A 19,365-nucleotide genomic window follows, 5' to 3' on the forward strand; every position below is an offset into this window, starting at 1 on the left:
GACGTAAAATAATAAAATAATTATTATATGTGTAATTATTTTTACTTTGCAGTATTTTTCCTATTCTTTGTCCAAAATAAAAGCATAGAAAAAATTCATATAATTAAAAGTCGTGAGATAGCCATTAATGATTTTTAATTTAATTAGTACATTTCTGGCATTAATAACGTTGACTTGTGACAGAATTTTAGAAATATATGTATTGAATATCTTCAAACGTCATTTTTAATAAAAATTCTTTAGAAAATCTTAGCAAAGTATTTTTGATAAGTCTTAAATTCAGAATTTCTCTAAGATATAAGATTCAGCGAAAATTATCACAAAGTTCAGTTATTATCTATTGCAAAAGACAATATGTTTCTTATTAGCTATTTAATTACTTGAAATTGAATTAGCACATAAATAGCACTTGATAGCATTCTATTTTCCTAAAAATTCAAAGTGGATGACTTAAATTAAATTGTTTTATTTAATTTTTTTAGACACATGTAGTTAAAAGAAATTTTAAAAATTACTTTTAAAATCTCTTTTTTCAAAGAAGAGAGTAGATTTTGTCTTGTGTATAGAAAAATATAATTTTTATACAATTAAAAAGTTAGATTGAGATAACGCAGTATATCTATTTTGTAAAATCTTAAAAAATTAATTGTTTTTTTCATTTATCGAATTCAATTTTGTTTATTAAGTATTATGGTAAAAAGAGCACAATAAAAAATAAGAATAATAATGCGCAAAAGATATTCTTTTCTTATGATGATTCTTTACCACTTGCAAGCTCAGAGGAAATATCTGACAATGAGTATTTACTTTCTGTCTCTTTTTCTCAGGAAATCTTCACTTTATAAAACTAATTAGAATCGTGAAAATTGACAGAGAAAGTTACAAGTCTTCAATTTCATTACAATGACGAAGAATTGCCAGTAATAAGTAAATTTCCAAGCCATATAAAAGCGCTTTCTTCAATTCCAAAAAGTCTTTGATAAAAGTTCTCCTTCCGTCATGTTTTCCAGGGCAAATTGAAAAAATTTAAAAAAAATTAAAACTAAAAAGCATAATAAACAATATGAGATAAAAATCAAACAAAAAAACTCAAGTTTAAACGAGATTGTTGATAAAATAATATTATAACAGATTTTACGTGAAAAGCATCAACTAACAATATGTGTTTAATATTTTTGTTTGTAATGTGCAAAACAGGATATCTGCAAGTAAAAAAATAAACGTAAACGCTTGACCGTAGGATTAATTAAAATACATATACGCAATCTGTAATCCACGTAGAAATGTGTGTACGCGCGTTTCGATTAAATTTGCATGCAAATACCCTGTTGCTGCCTTAACGAAGTGAATTCAGCACATTGGATTTTTCCTTCGCGCGCACCGCTTATTATAAACGAGTATCAGCGATTTCTCGATGTTATCCGTGTCGTAATCGAAAAAAAGACACGTTTGCACGATAGTTTTCAGCAATATAATTCGCATACAAATATCATAGTGTCGGAGTGTCGTTCAAGTACCGTAATTACTTTTGACTATAAAAAGGGCTGCACGCCTAGTCAAGAAAAATGTCAAGACAGCAAAAACTTCTTAATTAAAAACTATTGATCCAAGTTTCATTCCATTCGATAACAAACTCTCATTTATTTTTATTTAATTTCATATAGATTTCTAGATTTCAATAAAATGTTTATTTTATATACATACATAATTACCTGATATTTTTAGTAACAAATGATATTCTGAAATATAATATCCGATTCTTCTCTCTCTGCATAGTCTCCTAAGTTTTCAGAGCAAATCGTACGTAAAATAAAATATTTAATCAAACTAAAAATAACACAACTGTTATCGTTTATCCGCTACAAAATTTTCAAACAAACAAAAATCAAATAAAAATATAACAACAATAGAGTTTTGATTTAAAATAAAGATTCTGATCGTCAAAAATAAAATCAATATCCCAAGATATAATTCGTTGTTTTATTAAACTGTTGTACTAGATAATTCTATATTTGTTTTACAAACGGGCAAAAACGTTAAACTATTGCTTATAAAATATGAACTATTGGAAATTTTCAGGTTTTGTGTTTAACTCATTTTAGAAAATGCCAATTTTTTCTGTTGCTCGACGACATATGTCAATTCCAAGTTTATCGTGAGCTTGGCGCACCCGTAAAACGTCGATCTTACATGCGTAAATCTGACAGAGAGATTTGCGACCCAACTCAAATTTATTGCGAATTTGATGCACGTTTGAAACGTCGATTTTACGTGCCGCATTCTCCTTTCTCTCTCCAAAAAAAAAGAAAAAAGAAAGAGAAAAAAGATATCTGTACTTCCTCGTTGGTACTCACCCGCGCCAACGCCACGGCCGGGAAGCTGTCCCACGCGAGCTGCGTCTCCTCGCCCGGATTTCCGCGACGCTGACCGGAAAGGATCCTCGCCGCGGTCAGGGTGCTCATCCCCATGCCGTCGCCGACGAAGAGGACGACGCCGCGGGCCACCCCCGTCGGTGGTGTCGTACCACTCGCGCTGGAACTCGCTGCCGCCCTGATCCGCGCCTCGATCGCTCGCGTCGCCGCTTCATACCAGACCTCTCTCTCTGCGAAGAAAAAATACTCTCGATATCGTAATGCACAATCAGAAACATTAATTATAATGCCACTTTCGACATAATTGACAGACACTTTATGACGTGCAATTTGCACTAATTTTTTTATTCTTTCGCGTAATAATGTTGTCCAATTTTATAACTGCGTAAACATGAAAAGATACTTTTCTTAAAAATTATAGATAGATTTGATCGATAAATTGATTGGACGCTTTTAAGATATTATCTTAATCGTATATATAATAATATAATATATAAACGTAACAACATTAATACAATTGTAAAATAAAACGTCTTATTATTGTAATCTGCTATTTTTTTTAAATTCTAACATAAGTCAATTTTATTTTCTAAATCTCAACTAATATTAATCTGACGAATAAAGCATACTTATATTATCGCTTATCTTTCCATTGTGTGTGTGAATTTTCTTTTCTACTTTTTATTACTTAAATGTAAACCGCTGATCTCGAATGAAAAGGAAAAAAATCTTTTTGAGCTTTTATAATATAATCTCTTACAAATGTATGATATAAAGATACTGTTATTGATTTCATTTAAAAACATATTTTAACCTTTATCGTGCAAAAAATGGATAACAGATGCGTAAATATTTAATTTTATTAAAAATATATAGATCTTCAAAATTGCGTTATAAAATCACATAATTTAACCATAATTGCTGAAGATTATATATAGAATAAAAATTTTATTTAGAAAAACTAAAAAATTAATTTGACGAGTAAAATGACGTAATGCAGAATATCGAGAAAATATCAATTTAGATATACTTCAAAAAAACATGATTATACAATGGAAAACAAAATGATTGATATATTCACTTAAAAAAAATATCAATCATGTCTCATATATCCACTCAAGAACAACCGATAATCATATTGAAAATAAAATGTAAAAAAAAATGTATAATAGAAAATTGATTCTGAGCGAGCACTACACTTTTTTCAATCATATGGAGTAAATAATAAGGTGAAAAACGTAAGTATAATAGCACGAAAGAGATTTATTTTTTTCAATGAGTTTTTTCTTCGTTCGTATCTCCTTTCCAATCAGCAAAAACGCACATACTAAACCTTTTAGCTTAATACCGAACAAACGATCCTAATTGTCCACTTCTCAATGGTTCTATCGGAAAATATAACGAGTAATATATATACTTAAAGGTCATATTAATTGTATTATCTTTTTTTATAAAAAAAAAACAGAAAAATGAAAGAAAGAAAAACTCTCTGATCTGTGTTAAAATAAAAAAAGCAATTATAAAAAAGTGTGCAATTAATATTTAAAAAGGAATTTGAAAATCCCAGCAAGATCCAAGTAATGAATTTATAGCGAAAAGATAAAAGCAGCTGGAATATATGCGAGCGTCTAAAGTAGGGTCGCGTGTCAAGAAAGTTTTAAGGCCGAACAATTTCGTTCCAAGCTCAACGGCGATATTGCCGGAAGCAATAGGTTCAGCCAGAATGGTTGTATCGAACCGCGACGAACGAAACCCTATTTCGTGCGGTTGCGGTTTCTCCGATTCTCTTACTCTCTACCACGACTCGATAATGGATAAGTTGAAGCATCCCACAGTGACGATCTATAAAATCATATCATATAATATAATAACGCGATAATAAAATATCCTAAGTTAGGAGAATTTTCGGAAATAGCGTTTAGACTAAAATTGGATACAGTCGAGTACAAAAAATACGCCTCTGACAAAAGACCTTCATCTTTTTTCTGAAATAACACGATAAATCATACCAGCAAAAGCATCCTCGACGATGTTTTTACACGAGCGATTTACAGAGTGTCTACCTATATTTTTTCATGTAATCCCACGAACGATCGGAGAGTCTGACAATGAGTGTGAAGCCCAGCTTCCATCTCTAGTGAAACCGATCTTCTATCTATCTTTCTGTACATTTATCTGTCCGTCTTTCCTGTCGAAGAAACATGAGAAAACGGCGCTTCCGCAGACTTCCGTTGAGCTAGCCTATCCGGAACTGAAACCAGAGTACACAAGAAGAAGCAGTAATTCTTCGTAGCTACTGTTTGATCGAATTGATGGAAAATTTAGATGCCAGCAGCGCGAAAATACACACACAATTTCGCGCATGTTTTATCCACTGATTCTTACGAATCATTAAACCTGCGAAAGTCCGATGGGTTTTCTACAAGAAGAGATTTCGAGAGACTCGCGCGGCGTATCGGACGGAAAGCATAGTCAGGATTTACTCGGCGGTACAGGAATTGCGCAACATTTCTATGCATTCTGAACGTGACGAGCTCGCGTTTGCATATTTCAGAACGAACGGCAGGAAGTAGCTCTGAATTTTTAACTCTATCACAAAGTTTGATTAATAATATGTTCGATGTACTAACACAAGTGCCATTCCGACACGAATAATAAAGCGAAGCATCATCCGCTTCGCATACCGTTCTTAATGCGATCATACTCTACAATCAACGATTATGAGCTCCCCGCATGATTAATTAATTCCATAATTAAAGATTCATAAAACGTATTAAGGCGATAACCATTCTACTTAAATGAATAATTCGCGCAAAATTTGGTCACTCAACGTAGAAATCAAAACAATACGAAATATGGGAAATATAAATTACCATTAATGTGATAATTATTTTCTCAACAATTCGTGCATATATTTCCTGTATTTGAATATATCTAGTATTATACCTCTTAGGCATCAAATGATGACAAAGAAACTTTACATAATTTGTTATTTATATATTATTTTTTATTACTTGTATATTACTTTTTTATTATTTGTAAAATATTTTGTAATGTATTATTTTAATTGCGCGGGTGCATTTATTTGGTTTATTTATTTGTACAGTTTAAACATAGAAGTTTAAAAAAAAGACTATTACATTTTATAAAAACTTATTTCTAAAAAAACAGTCCTTTTTTAAATTATATATAATTATTCTATTAAATAATCTTTTCTTTCTTTATTCTGCTTATATATTAATTATTATCATGATATCATATTCTTTGCGCAGAGTGTAACAAAGTTCCGGGCACCATCTAACAAATTTTATTTCTCGCAGTGAAATCTTTGCCGGGGATATTAAATGATAGCGACCCTTTGCCACAAAAACTGCAGTAAAATTTCAGCTTAAGAATTCATCGCACATGAATGGATTACACTAATGTGCTTACACGAAATATAAAAATTGTTAAATATATACGATAGTATAAAAGATATTTAGCAAGAGGTCGGGAAGAGTACTGAAAAGAATAAAAAAATAAGAAAAAAATAAAGATTCGTTAAAAAACTCATCCGAGAATTTTGAACAAATTTAAGAAAAATGATATGCGTACTTCACGAAAAAATTTCCTGCAAATCAGATATAAAAGATTTTAATAAAGATTTTAACATGATTTAATCACGCAAACTCTTTGAGAAACATAATACAATAAAATTACTAAGAATTAACGCACGAAACTTTAACATAATTAATAAAAATAATACATTTTTTTAAATTTTGATTACGGTATTATGAAAAGAATACATTTTGGATAAAAAGAATTCTTCTCTAAATGCAATATTTTTCGATAAAGCATATGAATTTATCCTTTTAAAATTTTTCTTAATTAAAAATAATTTATGATAACATTTCTAAGAAAAATTTAAAAAACTAGCAACTTTCTTACGACAACCCATAATATTTAATTAATTTTATAAAGAATGAGTTTTCCCTTAATCTACAACCAACCTAAGAAAAAATTCAAAGTAAACCATTCCTGTCGAAAAACAAACTTTGCTAGATATTTTTAGAAACGTCCTTTTTCCGTGTTTTCTCTACAATCTAAATTCTCATCGACAAGAAGGATGTAAAGAGCGACTACAATAAAAATAACTGAAACTTCGACATAGAATAAAGAGTAAGTTGCACGCCACGAAAAGTGCAAAGAAAAAAAATGCTGTTTCATCAGAGCAGTCACAACGTAACCTCCGAGATCAAACGAAAGTTGCCGCGAGTGTATATTGCTTGCTTCTGCTGCTTCAAACTCCTTTGAAGACTCTGCCTAGTGATTTGCATATGGCTTTTTTAATTGCATCAGTGTCCAAGATTAAAGTCTTCGTTTTTTTAAATAGCTCGCAAAATTCTATGATAGAAGTGACATGATGTCGAGAAGAAAAAAATATAAAAATGTTAAATATGCAAAAGAGATCAAATTATCGAACGAGGTATGCTTTTTTTAATAAAAATTATCAATAAAAAACCGATCTTTCTCTTAACTTTTCTGCTATGCAAAAATTCCATTGGACACGGAAAAACACGGAAAAGTACAATTTTATAATTTCACATTTTTTATGACATTTATCTTAAATTTTACGTGAAAGTTATAAATATGAATGTCCTACGCATATAAAATAACGTAAAGAAAAAATATTTTTACGGAAACGCAGATATGTTTTATATATCTAACAAAATTGAATTTAATTGTTTTGAGATCCAATCGCGTATTGATAATTTTATCTGACACATGCTCAGAATATTTCAATTCGTATTTACATTAAATCACAATTAAAATATATTTTATTTTATTTGAATGATATGCATTATTTTATATAATAATTCGGTATAAATATCCGATATGTATTCGAGAAACATATAAACCCGCGAATCTTCTTTTTGCAATGTCGTTTTTAAAAAATAACACATAATTTCACTAGGTATATGCCAAGTATTGTAAAACGGACTTTGGATTCGGAGTCAAATCAATTCTCCACCTCGAGGCACATATTAATAAATTGCGAAAGCATTGTATATCGATAGCTTATTGACCCCTCTCACAATTAATATAAACCGGACTAAAATTCCCAAGAGACTTCAAGTTGCACGAGTTTCATTTCAAATAGCTTCTGGCACGCATCCTACTTTTGTTCCGATGGGAACAGTTTGCATATTATGAACAAAAATAGCGTATTATGAAGAGTACAGCTTTCTTTAACAATTACTTGAGTCTGATTGTAAAACATATAACAATACTTAATATTTCTGATAGTTTAATATTTATGATGTACTCGGAAGCAACAGTCAGATTAGCTTCGACGTACTTTTCATAAATCTGCGCAAATATAATAAAAAAAAAAAGAAATATGTATTTTTTTTTTTTTTTTTTTGCGAAACGATATGTCCAAACTCATGAAAATTGAAGAAGCGTAGCTCGTTTTTACTTTTACTTTTTTTTTGTTAAGCTGAGGATTGAAATGACTATATGCGTTAAATAATCGTAGAACGATCCGTGAGATTTGTTCGTAGATGTACTTGTGCAATCGTAAACGATGATGTCGAATATACACGAGACGCATTTTCCATCGGTTTTTCACAGTGACAAACTATTACATCCGTACTCTGCGTCTCGGACGTAATCGCAGATTGCATCTTTAATTTACCGTTGTTGCTGCATTTCTGTCGAAAGGTTTCTCTGGGTACAGTACACAACTTAAACGAAAGAACTTTATTGTCCCCTTCAGGTTTATCGCGGCGCACTCAACTTTGTTTTATTTATGAATTTGAAGTGCGGAAGTCACGTTTACAAGAGTAACGCGAAATAGATCCGTATATACGTGCAAGGCAAACAATTGTAACAAAAGTTTATAACGGCACTTTACATGCAAATGACGCGCGGTTATATCCCGTAAATTCATAGAAGAGGGAAAAATTATCGGCGAGGAAATGAAAGATTTTCGTATAATTTGCTCAACGTGTGTGGTTGAGGAGTTACTGTAATTACCGCTTACTCAGATCATTGCTCGTGATATTAACACAAGGGAAGTATAACACACGGTGGTTAACCAAACGTTACTATCGTATATAGCTCATATCTATTAATTATTCAGCCGTAACTTCTCGTTTGCAGCAGGAATTAACTATTCATACATATTACGATTCATGCACATACACATATGCGGAGATAAATATACATACACATACACATAATGTGCGGTAGTTATTATGTGAGCAAATACATACGAATGCAGCGGTGAAATATGAAATATCGACGATTGAATTCCCGAGAAACGTGGTCAAAAATATTTAAGGAATAAATACCCCGAGGACGTCTCCGGGGGAATTACAACTCCTGTGCGATTTAGAATTATGCGAATGTCCTGTATAGCAGCGATATAGTACGGGGGTTCAAACTTTTCATCTCGAAAACTCAATGTAAAAGATTTGCATCGCGCAGTCAATAGCCACAAATATCACTCGGCAAGCAAAATATATATAGACGTTTCTATTTTCACCATTATATCGCATGTTGAGTTACAGTGAATAAAAATATAAATATATCTTGAATATCTTTTGATAAAAAAATCTTTTGATAAAAAAATCATCTCTCTGTACAAAATTTTATTTTGTGAAATATTGATATGAAAAAAGTCCACAGCGTTTTATATTTGATTTTATAAAGCCCTAAGGTAATTTATTGATATTTCAACATGTTAAAATAATAATGCTAGATTATAAGTGTAGTTAAAATTATATTAAAAATATTTTTAAAAAATTGAAATATAGATATACTTTAATTTTTATTTTATACATATTATATATATAAAGAATGGAAATTAAACACTAAAAATTAAATTTATTTGATTTTAATGAAAAATAAATTGCTCTTCTCTTATACATTAATCAAATCATACATTTTACGTAATTAAAATAATATCTTATTTTTTAAAATATGACTCTTAAAAAATTATATATCTATACATTTATTTAAAAAAAATATATATATGTTGTTCGATTTAACAAGTTCGCGGCTAAAGTAACTGCTTATAAATCAATGGAGAGACGCGAAAGTTAAATATTTATAATCGATCGATGAGATTTATTATAATCGACGCCTCTGTGGCGGCGGTAGAAAGCTTGCGGAGAGTTTTTAACCGGTTGCATCTGCGATGCAGATGTCTGCATGACTGAGGGAAAAGTTGCGGGTAACCACGCAGATTTTCTCACTATGGCCTCAAACGGAATTGACGGTTTCGCCTCCCGTCAGATGCAGCATCGCACGCGATTGCCATTTACAATGCAAAGCTGCGCCACGTCGGTTGACCAGTTTCGCGCTTTTAAGATCGCGGGCACGTACATTCGGTCTGCCCACTTTTAACGAGCCATTACCATTTTCCGCTTAGAACGCATTCGCCGAATAAACTCCAAATACAATCGCGCGAGTCCGGGCAGCTGCAAGTCTCGCGCCGTTATAGTAAATTCGAACTGGACCGAGTTCCCGCTATGCAGCAAAATCAATTTTGCGAAAGTATCGCACGTCAAAGGCTCGCAATAAAAATATCGATTCCCAAGGATTTCGCGTACTGCGTGAGAAATTAGTTTGCGCATTGATTGCTCCACTGACAGGTTAATTGCTTCGCTTGAAAGACAATATTTTCCGTAAAGTTGCATGCTTTTGAGTAGAATATGTCAAGCGCATTGTTATGCAGTAGATTATATTTGAAGTAACGTTTCGATTCTCGAATAAATACTTTGTGTTAACGAAAACATTTTTACATTAGACTTATCGTATAAAATAAACATGTAATTTTTTTTCGTTTTATAAACAAAGTTTGTTGAATAAAGTTTTCATAACGGGATATTTTGCATTATTATTTAACATAAGTCGAGAGAATCATTAACAATCTTTACGAGAAATATCTTCTCCGCACTCTTTCGCGCGTCGATGGATTCTTTGAGTAATTTGAAGCCGACTCTTCTTTAACAAAAGTTTGATCGCATCTCGTTTCATTCCTTGTAATTTTTTAATATTTACGAGATTAAATATCTCTGTAATTAATATTCAAAATTCTGATAAAGTTCATTTCAAGCTAAATGAGAAATAAGATGTTGAAGCATTTAAACTGGAACAAAAATTTCAATTTTATTTGCATAACATGTATAGATATTGCTTTATAATCTTATATGTTCTCCAAAGAAAAAAGTTAAATAAACAATTCAGAAATGCATCTTTTCTAATGAAATTGTTTTCTAATAAAAATTCTTTGTGCTTTTGAAACACAATATTTATAGCTGCAAATATATATCCATGAATATATATTATATAATCCGATTGCATGCAACTATACGTCTATTTTATTCATTTTTCAAAAATGTTTGTAAACAATAGTAATAATTCAAGAAGTAAAATTAGGAAATTGCATGCAGTTTGTAAATTTATGAACTTTTTCACAACGTTTCCTAACATTTATAAGTGTGGTATGAAAGAAAAAATGAAAAAAATATTTCTCTTTAATGTACATTTATATAAAAATTTATTTTGTATTCTATAAAATAAAATTTGCCATTAATCTTCGTAAATAAATTGTTACGTAACGGTTGATCTTTCATATTAATTATTTATGTATTGATAATATTAATTGCATTATGTTGGTTCACACTCCTTTCTTTTATGACGTATCCGAAAGTGGATTTCGCACGACCTGCTCAATCTGGACAAAAACAAACATCAATACTATCTGTCCATAGATCTGGCGATTACGACCAACAGATGCAGTTACCATTTAAATCCGTCCATTTCATTCCGTGAAATATTCGCGCACTTTATCCGGATTCGTAATATACGCCAGAGAATATTTGCGTGATTGCAGGACGCTATCACGGAACGGAATAAAAGTGCGACGATAAAGTTTTTCAGCTTACTCGAAGCATGGTATCTCTTATGCATCGTCTCGTTGAACACGCTAGCATTATCTCCGTACGCAAATAATCATTGGTATAAATAAACGTAAGCTCTTGCTCACGAAGTATAAAGTTTTAATTCGAATAGATATTGCTCCCACTTCGAAGCAGGAATCTTCATTTTTTTGTCATTAAACATAATTGCACGTGTTAATTAATAAAATTCTGTCGCAGCAAATTCTTCACATTAAATTCCAAATTAAAAATCATGCGTAGAAATTAAAATTAAAAGAAATTATATTTTTTTAAATATTCAATTTAATATATTCGATAAATTAAAACTATAGAAAGATCATGATCCAGATTAGAATGATTATGATACCGTGAAAATTGTGTACTTCCTAAACGTAAGTATGCTCATTATTATTATTTATCCTATCTACCTCGCAGTGCTCCAGAAAATTAAATTTTGAGACGTGACAGGTCATTTATCTAAAACTCCACTTTTTATAACATTTATCCTATCAATGCCTATCTCGCGAAGTGCTAACTCGAGAACGCTTCTATTAAAATCGTATCAGAATTTCGAATTCAACGGTGCTGATCCACTCGAAAGATTCACTTTTCTTTGTGATATCGCAGGATCGAATGGCGGCTGCCGCGCTATAACGTTTACGATTGCCGATCTTTCGCGCGATGTCGATAAACCCAGTGCGAATAAATTTCGAACTTCGTAGAAACTTCGCACAGCCGCAAAGTTTTATGAAGGTTGTAACGACATTGCGGCTGTTCTGACATAGAGCGAGAAATATATATAGAAAGATTCAACAGAGAATTCAGGAAGGAAGAAAGCAAGAAAAGAATGAAAAAAGAAAAAAGGAAGGAATAACATAGGAAATGAGAAAAGAACGAAAGAGAGAAAGGAACAAAAAAAATTAAGCGGAACCAGAATCGTATTCCGGCAATCGAGCGATCTATATGCATGGAAGAAATCAGCCAATAATCATGACTACTTGAATTTATCGTGGAAAAAACAAACAATAGAATTACAAAATCGACCAAAATTCACTAAATCTATTTAATCTGCCAACTATGCAAAATATACACGAGAAAAGATTTGGAACAAACAACTCCATTTTAAACTATATACATAATGGTTCATACATTCATCCATTCGTTCACACATTATTTCTTATTTCTTGAATCCGTTATTCCTAATCTAAATTTCTTAAAATATCAATTTGTTCGAACAATATTAGAGAAATAAAAACATCAAAAGTTCGATGAGACACGAGAGAAGATTTTTCAAATCGCACAGTTTTCCAATAGTTCTAATAACTGATTAATCAGCTTAAAAGTACAAAAGAATATTTTATGACATATTAAACTTTAAAAAGTTTATAAACTCTTGTTTGTCGGATAATTCCAAAATTTGAATTTTTAATTTAAAAATTATGAAAAACATTATTAAATCATAAAAATTAAATATAAAGTTTTATTTTTGTCGAGATCTAATAAAATAATTTAATGTACGTATGACTTTCAGAATTATGTGTATATCAAAATTTTTAAAAATCTATAGCTCACTAAGACATTTTATGTATGTATATCCTGAAAGGATATATTCATAAGAAGTAAACAACAGAGAAAGAGAGAGAGAGAGAGAGAGAGAGAGAGAGAAAGAGAGTAAGGAGATAAAAGAACGCTTCAGCTAAACTATATATTTATAATGTAATTTTATTTACACGTTTGGTGATACAGCTTGCATTGTAACGGCGTTATTAAACAGTTAATTGTTACACAAAGCTGCTATACAAACATAAAATAAAATTAGCCGAGGAAAATAATCCAATATTTGCGGCCAGCAAAGCCATAACTGTAGATGATATAATTTATTGGTAGCAATAGAATTACAACGCATATAAATGGAGTTATTTCTCGTATAACGAGCCATATGAGAGAAATGATCAATTCGAAACATGATTTAAACATGTAAGATACGGAAATCTCTGTAATAAGTTTCGCGAATTTAATGATTAGCGAGTAACAAAATTTGGATAATCTCCATAATTTCCCAATCACTCAAATTTAATTGATTAACTTGAGATGATTGAGAGAACAATTCAGAAATAATTGTAACCGAACGAAGTTCCGGCAGCTTGCCAACCTTTTCTGACAGCTATACCAAGGAGAATGTACCCGAGTTTGTTTGGTTTTATCCGGATGCTACTCAAATCAGAAATTCAATGATTGATTACTACCGTAAATGCACCATGCAAAGCAAACACTCTAGAAAAATCAGAAATGTCGAAAGGAATTCAGTCTATTTAGACAGAACCATGTGTATGGTTTTGTTTGTACATTTGTTTATCGCGCGTGTTGCATAAAATCTCCACTTCAAATTTTATCACGTTTTATCTCACGTTCAAAATAACATCATCTGAAATATAACTGCATGAAATATACAAAATAAAATAAAGTATGTAAAAATAAATAATTCTTTTTCTTTTTTATTTAACTTTATAAAGATTCCCGAAATAAATGCGTGTTACCTTTATCAAGATAGCAGCACGATATTTGCGAAAGAAAATTTATGAAAAAAATCCACGCACGTAAACTTCTATATAAAATCTTTCCCTCTGTATAAACACGATTATTTTTTTAGCATCTTCATTATTTTCTTCTCCTCGCCATTTTTTTTAGCATTTTACGACACCCGATAAGCCGTTCCGGAAAATGCCACGTGCAATCATAAAGCAGAAACGTGGACCTATGGTCGGCGTCATGAGAATAATCTCACGCTTCTCGCACTTTGCTGCTCTTCCCTGCGGCGAAATAAAGAAAGACCCTATTGTAACGAAGAAATACTGACTATAAAATATGGTTTACGATAAATAGTCCATTTAACTGTGCACTTACAATTAGATACATTTATTATTTATCCAGAAATTCAAAAAATTATATAAGCTTATAAAATTTGTAAAATAAAAGCTTGCACGATTTTTAACGGAAGAAGCAAAGATTAAAGCCAAAATGTTTCTAAATTCCCACTTTTAATTTCTCGCCAGTACATATAATGGAAAAAAAATATTTTGAAAAAAAATGTCATTAACTTATACACGGGAGAAAATTTTACAGTACAAATTACATAAAAAATACATTTGTTTTTACAACATTTATACAACTGTAATATAATAAAAGCCGTTAAGATATTTATTACAATAAAAATTTCAAATTACACATTTGTTTGTTAACAATTATACATTTGTTTGTGCCTCAAAATATTCGAATAATTATAATCCTTTGTAAAATAGAAAACGTATATAATATTATTGAATAAAAATATCACATGACTTCTCTTTTACGTTAATGTGTTTCACGATTACAAACAAAATTATATTTGTAATTTTTACTATAATATTTTCTTTGTGTATTTTTCAAATGCTTGAGATATATATAACTGATCAATATATATAACTGTGATTTTTACTCTTTGTATGAATTTTTACATTTTAATCAAATAATATCACACATACTACTTTCAAGACTGCATATAAAATTCTTTCTAAACATTTTATTATAAACTTTTATAAAAACATACTTTTTGTTCTAGATATTTCCGTGGAGATTTTTATAGATAATTTATATAGATATGTAATTATATAAATCAATTATATTATAACATCTTAATATTACTGCAATTTTAAAAAGCGGTATAAAAAGATAAGTACATCTTCTTTCATTTTCTCAAGATTAACTTCATTATATATAACAACAATAAAATAAATTATATTTTCGTCGTTGGAACTTTTCATTATCACGTAATATTATATAATCTTTCATATAAAAGACATGATCAAAGAATTCTGTATAGTCGTAGAGTCCGCATTTTAATGCGCGTTACAAAAGCACTCCGAAGGAAACTTTAAGCGACGTAAGATAAGTAGAACTTATTCCAACCGGACGATTTACGTAACGTTACTTCCGTCTCTTACCATGGCACGTCTTTTCATCCTAGCACCAATACTAATGCATAAACCGCGAAGTCTGATAAGCTGTACAGTGGTAGAAAAAGTCCACTAAACTCCGAACGTGACCAAATATATTACGCGAGATTATCGCGTGTTATTTTTATATATGTATAACTTTTATAATTTAGATTCTACAGCGTATTAAATCTAAGTTCGACATGTAAAGAGCGATATTCTAGAAAAGAGCCGTAAATATTGAGTTTAAAATAAAATAAGTATACTGTTATTATATAGTGATAATTTATCATGTTTGACTTCTTTCTTTAATGTTATATAACTTACTATTTTTCTGTAAAAAAAAAATAATTATTTTTTTCATAAATTAACTTTACATTTAAACAACGCGTAAATAAACCATATTTGATAAACTATGTAACATTCTTGACAATAATGAAAAAATTTAACTCTCGTTGTAACGAGCAGTTTTAAATTTAAAACCTTTAAAACTTCGCGTATTAACGATGATTTTGCAATAAAATTAAAAAACTTTATTCAGACATAAATTTTAATTAAAAAAATTTTAAACGTACTTTAAAATAACGTATTTTTTTTGCTATTGAAGGGAGTAAGTTCCATTTTTTCAGCCGAAAAAATATATGGAAAACATCATAAAAAGGATTCAACGCGTATAATTTCAAGATTAATATTTATATAATTACATGTAATTATATTTTTATATAATTATATAATTATATAATAATATGATTATATTTCTCAAGGAATGTTTCTCCTTAAAAATATCCTGAAAAATCTAAAGTGCTTATCTTAATAAAAGTTCATCGAATGTGATAGATCATCCAAAAAAAATCGATTATACACTGTCATTAAAAAAAAAAAGAATAAACCATCTTTTCGAATTCAATCCAATTATTATATGCAACAGAGTGCATTGTATCGCGCGCAAGTGGAAAACTCGCGCGTTATTTCCGGATGACAGTACAAAATTTCACTCGCTCGCTCGCGTTGCAATGTAAATTATTGTTTCAATATTTAATGCGTGAGAACGGTATATGATTTTCATGATAACGTGCCTTTCTCAAAATCATGTAATAATTTTCAAGAAATAATTCATATTCGTGCATGCGATATAAAATTCCGATTGTAATTTCCTTTTGATTTACCGACCATACGGTGTTATATATACTCCATTTGTCGGATGCATAAAAGCGCGGATAGCGCCGAGTCACCACTAAGCCCCGGACATGATGGATAATGTACCGGGGACAGTTATCCATAAATTGCGAATATGACAATAGTTCTTTCTTTTTAAATGACACTTCTGCACTCGTATTATTTCTTCTTTCGCAAAAGTACGAGCATATACAATTGTCACTTAAAAGAAAAAAAAATAAAATAGAAATGTAAAAAAAGCGTATCTGAAAAGCACGTATGTAATGCTTTTACAATACAAATTTATTTTTCAGAATATATTTCAAGAAAGGAAGAGAGAATAGTTGATTAAAAAAATATAGTTATCGGTCAAAGAGAGACTTTTCACAATCATGCATTTATATTCAAATCTTTATTAATGTTCAATTCAATGTAGATATACGGTTTTAATATAGTCACTTGAATGCGCTACGAGAATAGACCATCATATCGGTCGTAATTACTCTCTCATTAGCTATTGCGTTTGTACATATATCGGCAAATTGATGATTACGCCTAGCGAGCGTCTATGTTCTCTTGTATATAAAGCGATGTGGTAATCGAAATTAAACGTTAGATACCACTGTAATTAGCAATAACCAAGTATTGTTAAGCATCTACAGATTACAAAGGAAGAAGAAATAATTAAAATCTAACTTCTTCTCTGCATTAGCAGTGTAGTAGTATAATACAACAACATCGATATTCTGACAGTTTATTTCCAATATTCCTTACCGATATTTTTCCTCCGATATTAATAAGAAGTATCGATAATTCTTTTCTTATTGCCTTATTAATTGATTTCCATTTTTCTGTGCAGCAAAAGATTTTTGAATCTCGATATTTGTATTAATTTTAACAGATTTATCGTCAAATTCTTCTTTTGATTGTACAATTTCGAAAATATCCATAATATTAATCCTTAATTAATGAGGTATAAAAATTCGATATGATTGGCAAATAAAGAATCTTTTAAACCAATTATTTTTCTCTTTTAGATTTGTTCGTTTAGTTTTTTCGTTGTTAAAACGTTAAAAATGATTAATTATCTAAATTATTTATAATATAAAAAAATAGTAGAAAAAAAGAATGTAGCATTAAATCTTTAGCTATTTTTTTCGTACAAAAGCTGGAAGACAAAGTTCACGTGGGATTAAACGTTGAGAGACTCTACGAGAGACGCTTATTAAGGGTTAAGCCTTTATGATCGTAAGTTGCGATACCGTTGTCAAAATGATTTGGATATCCAGGATTATAGGCGCAAAGGACGGGCTAGATTTAAACGTCTGTAGCCATGCGGCATATCGCCGCATGGATATGACAGCCGTTATAGCTGATCGCGTTTAACGGTATAACCGCGTACGAAACGGCACTTTCCACTTCCATCGTCTATCACCAAAGGCAAGCGTCTGGTGAACTAATATAAGCTCAAATACCACACTCTTCGAGCGAACCGTTACGTAACTCAAAACTAGTTCGTATGCAACTTGCTTGCCCACCGATTCTGATACGTACCAATTAAGTGCGCTAACCGCATAGAGATGTAACGTTAAACCTGTTAGTGTACGTACGTAGGGAAGATACAAAACGCAAACTATACCGTTTAAACGAAATGACACAGATAGCAATATGCGTGGATGGCATAACTAGAGAATCGAAGTATTACAAGGGAAAATCAATTCAAGATTATGTTTTTATCGTTTATTCATAAAGGATATGCATGTATAAAGCTTCTTATTCGTGGGGAATAGGTTCAGACAAAATGCCGTGAATATAGAAAACGCGAATATGAGATGATAAAATGTAAGTATAAAGGATGCGTTCCCAGAAAAATTAAAGAAAAATGTTGTTAAGAAAGATGATATATATATATGATTGCAAAATATTTTCTGAGATCCATATTACTAAAATTAGAAAAAATTACTCAAGTGTTATTAAAAGATTGATCAGATATTGGTTTAAAAAATTTGATAATTTTTTTCTTGTTTTGCAGCATTTTGCAGGAGCTTTTATTTAGCTATTATTTTTTTATCATTCTTTTAAAAATCAGACTAATACTTCTCTCAATTAAGGGGTTAATTTTCATAAAGAATTTATACAGATAATGGAATAGAATTTGAAATTTTGACTGCAAATACAAAATTTTCTGGTCACTAATAAAAAGAGTGGTTATAAATTTTTATTCCGCGAATATCGATAACGCGAATCGTGAACCCTCGAATAAGTATAATTGAGTGTATCACGAATATGATTTTATGGAACGCTTCGTAAGAGAGGAATATCACAAAGTGTTGGAACTCGCGTGTTGATGTATCGAATACGACACATTATGCATCTAATGGTTAAGTCAATTCGTTAGTGAATCCCCGGACATTTGCACCGGTAATGCGAACGTCAGCATCCAGTAGACGATGGAGCAGACGCGTGTGATGCACGATTACGCGAACGGCTGACGTGCCCGTGTAATTATTCCGTACGGGCATTGTGTGCCGCAATGTTCCTCAAATCCTACCATGCTATACTAAGGACTTCTCGGAAAGATGTAGACTGATTGTGAGCTCCATCGACAGAAGCGACAGGATAAAGCGACTGAGATACCACGCCATTACCGGTGGTAACGATCTTTTTGTGCGGAACAATAGTTGCGTATATCGTGACTTCCGAACTACTAAAAGAGACATATAAAGACATGAGAGTTCACAAGTGGCTTATAAAATATCTGAGAAATTTTTCCGCATACCTAAAATAATAAAAGAGAACATTCATTTTCCGCAAATCCACCTCTTTTCAAAAGTATATTTTATAATTATCAATTAATTTCAGATTTCTAGTTGTGTGTCTAAATATATTCTATATTATATAAATGAGCTTTCATTTCGCGAAAATTTCACGGATGCT

The 19,365-nt window shown here is 30.8% G+C and overlaps 1 protein-coding gene and 1 long non-coding RNA gene across 2 annotated transcripts in view; one reads left to right on the plus strand and one right to left on the minus strand.

Annotated features, from left to right (window-relative positions):
* The window catches only part of LOC140672407 (alkaline phosphatase), a 182,593-nt gene that overhangs the window by 155,811 nt on the left and 7,417 nt on the right, over window positions 1-19,365 (minus strand). The window contains exon 2 of the mRNA XM_072904553.1: window positions 2,355-2,602. Coding sequence (XP_072760654.1) covers window positions 2,355-2,602 — 248 coding nt within the window. The remainder of the gene's footprint in view (window positions 1-2,354; window positions 2,603-19,365) is intronic.
* The window catches only part of LOC140672413 (uncharacterized), a 90,313-nt gene that overhangs the window by 57,788 nt on the left and 13,160 nt on the right, over window positions 1-19,365 (plus strand). The gene's annotated exons all lie outside the window — the stretch shown is intronic.

The sequence above is a fragment of the Anoplolepis gracilipes genome, chromosome 13 (genome assembly GCF_047496725.1).
Source record: "Anoplolepis gracilipes chromosome 13, ASM4749672v1, whole genome shotgun sequence".
Classification (NCBI taxonomy): Eukaryota; Metazoa; Arthropoda; class Insecta; order Hymenoptera; family Formicidae; genus Anoplolepis; species Anoplolepis gracilipes.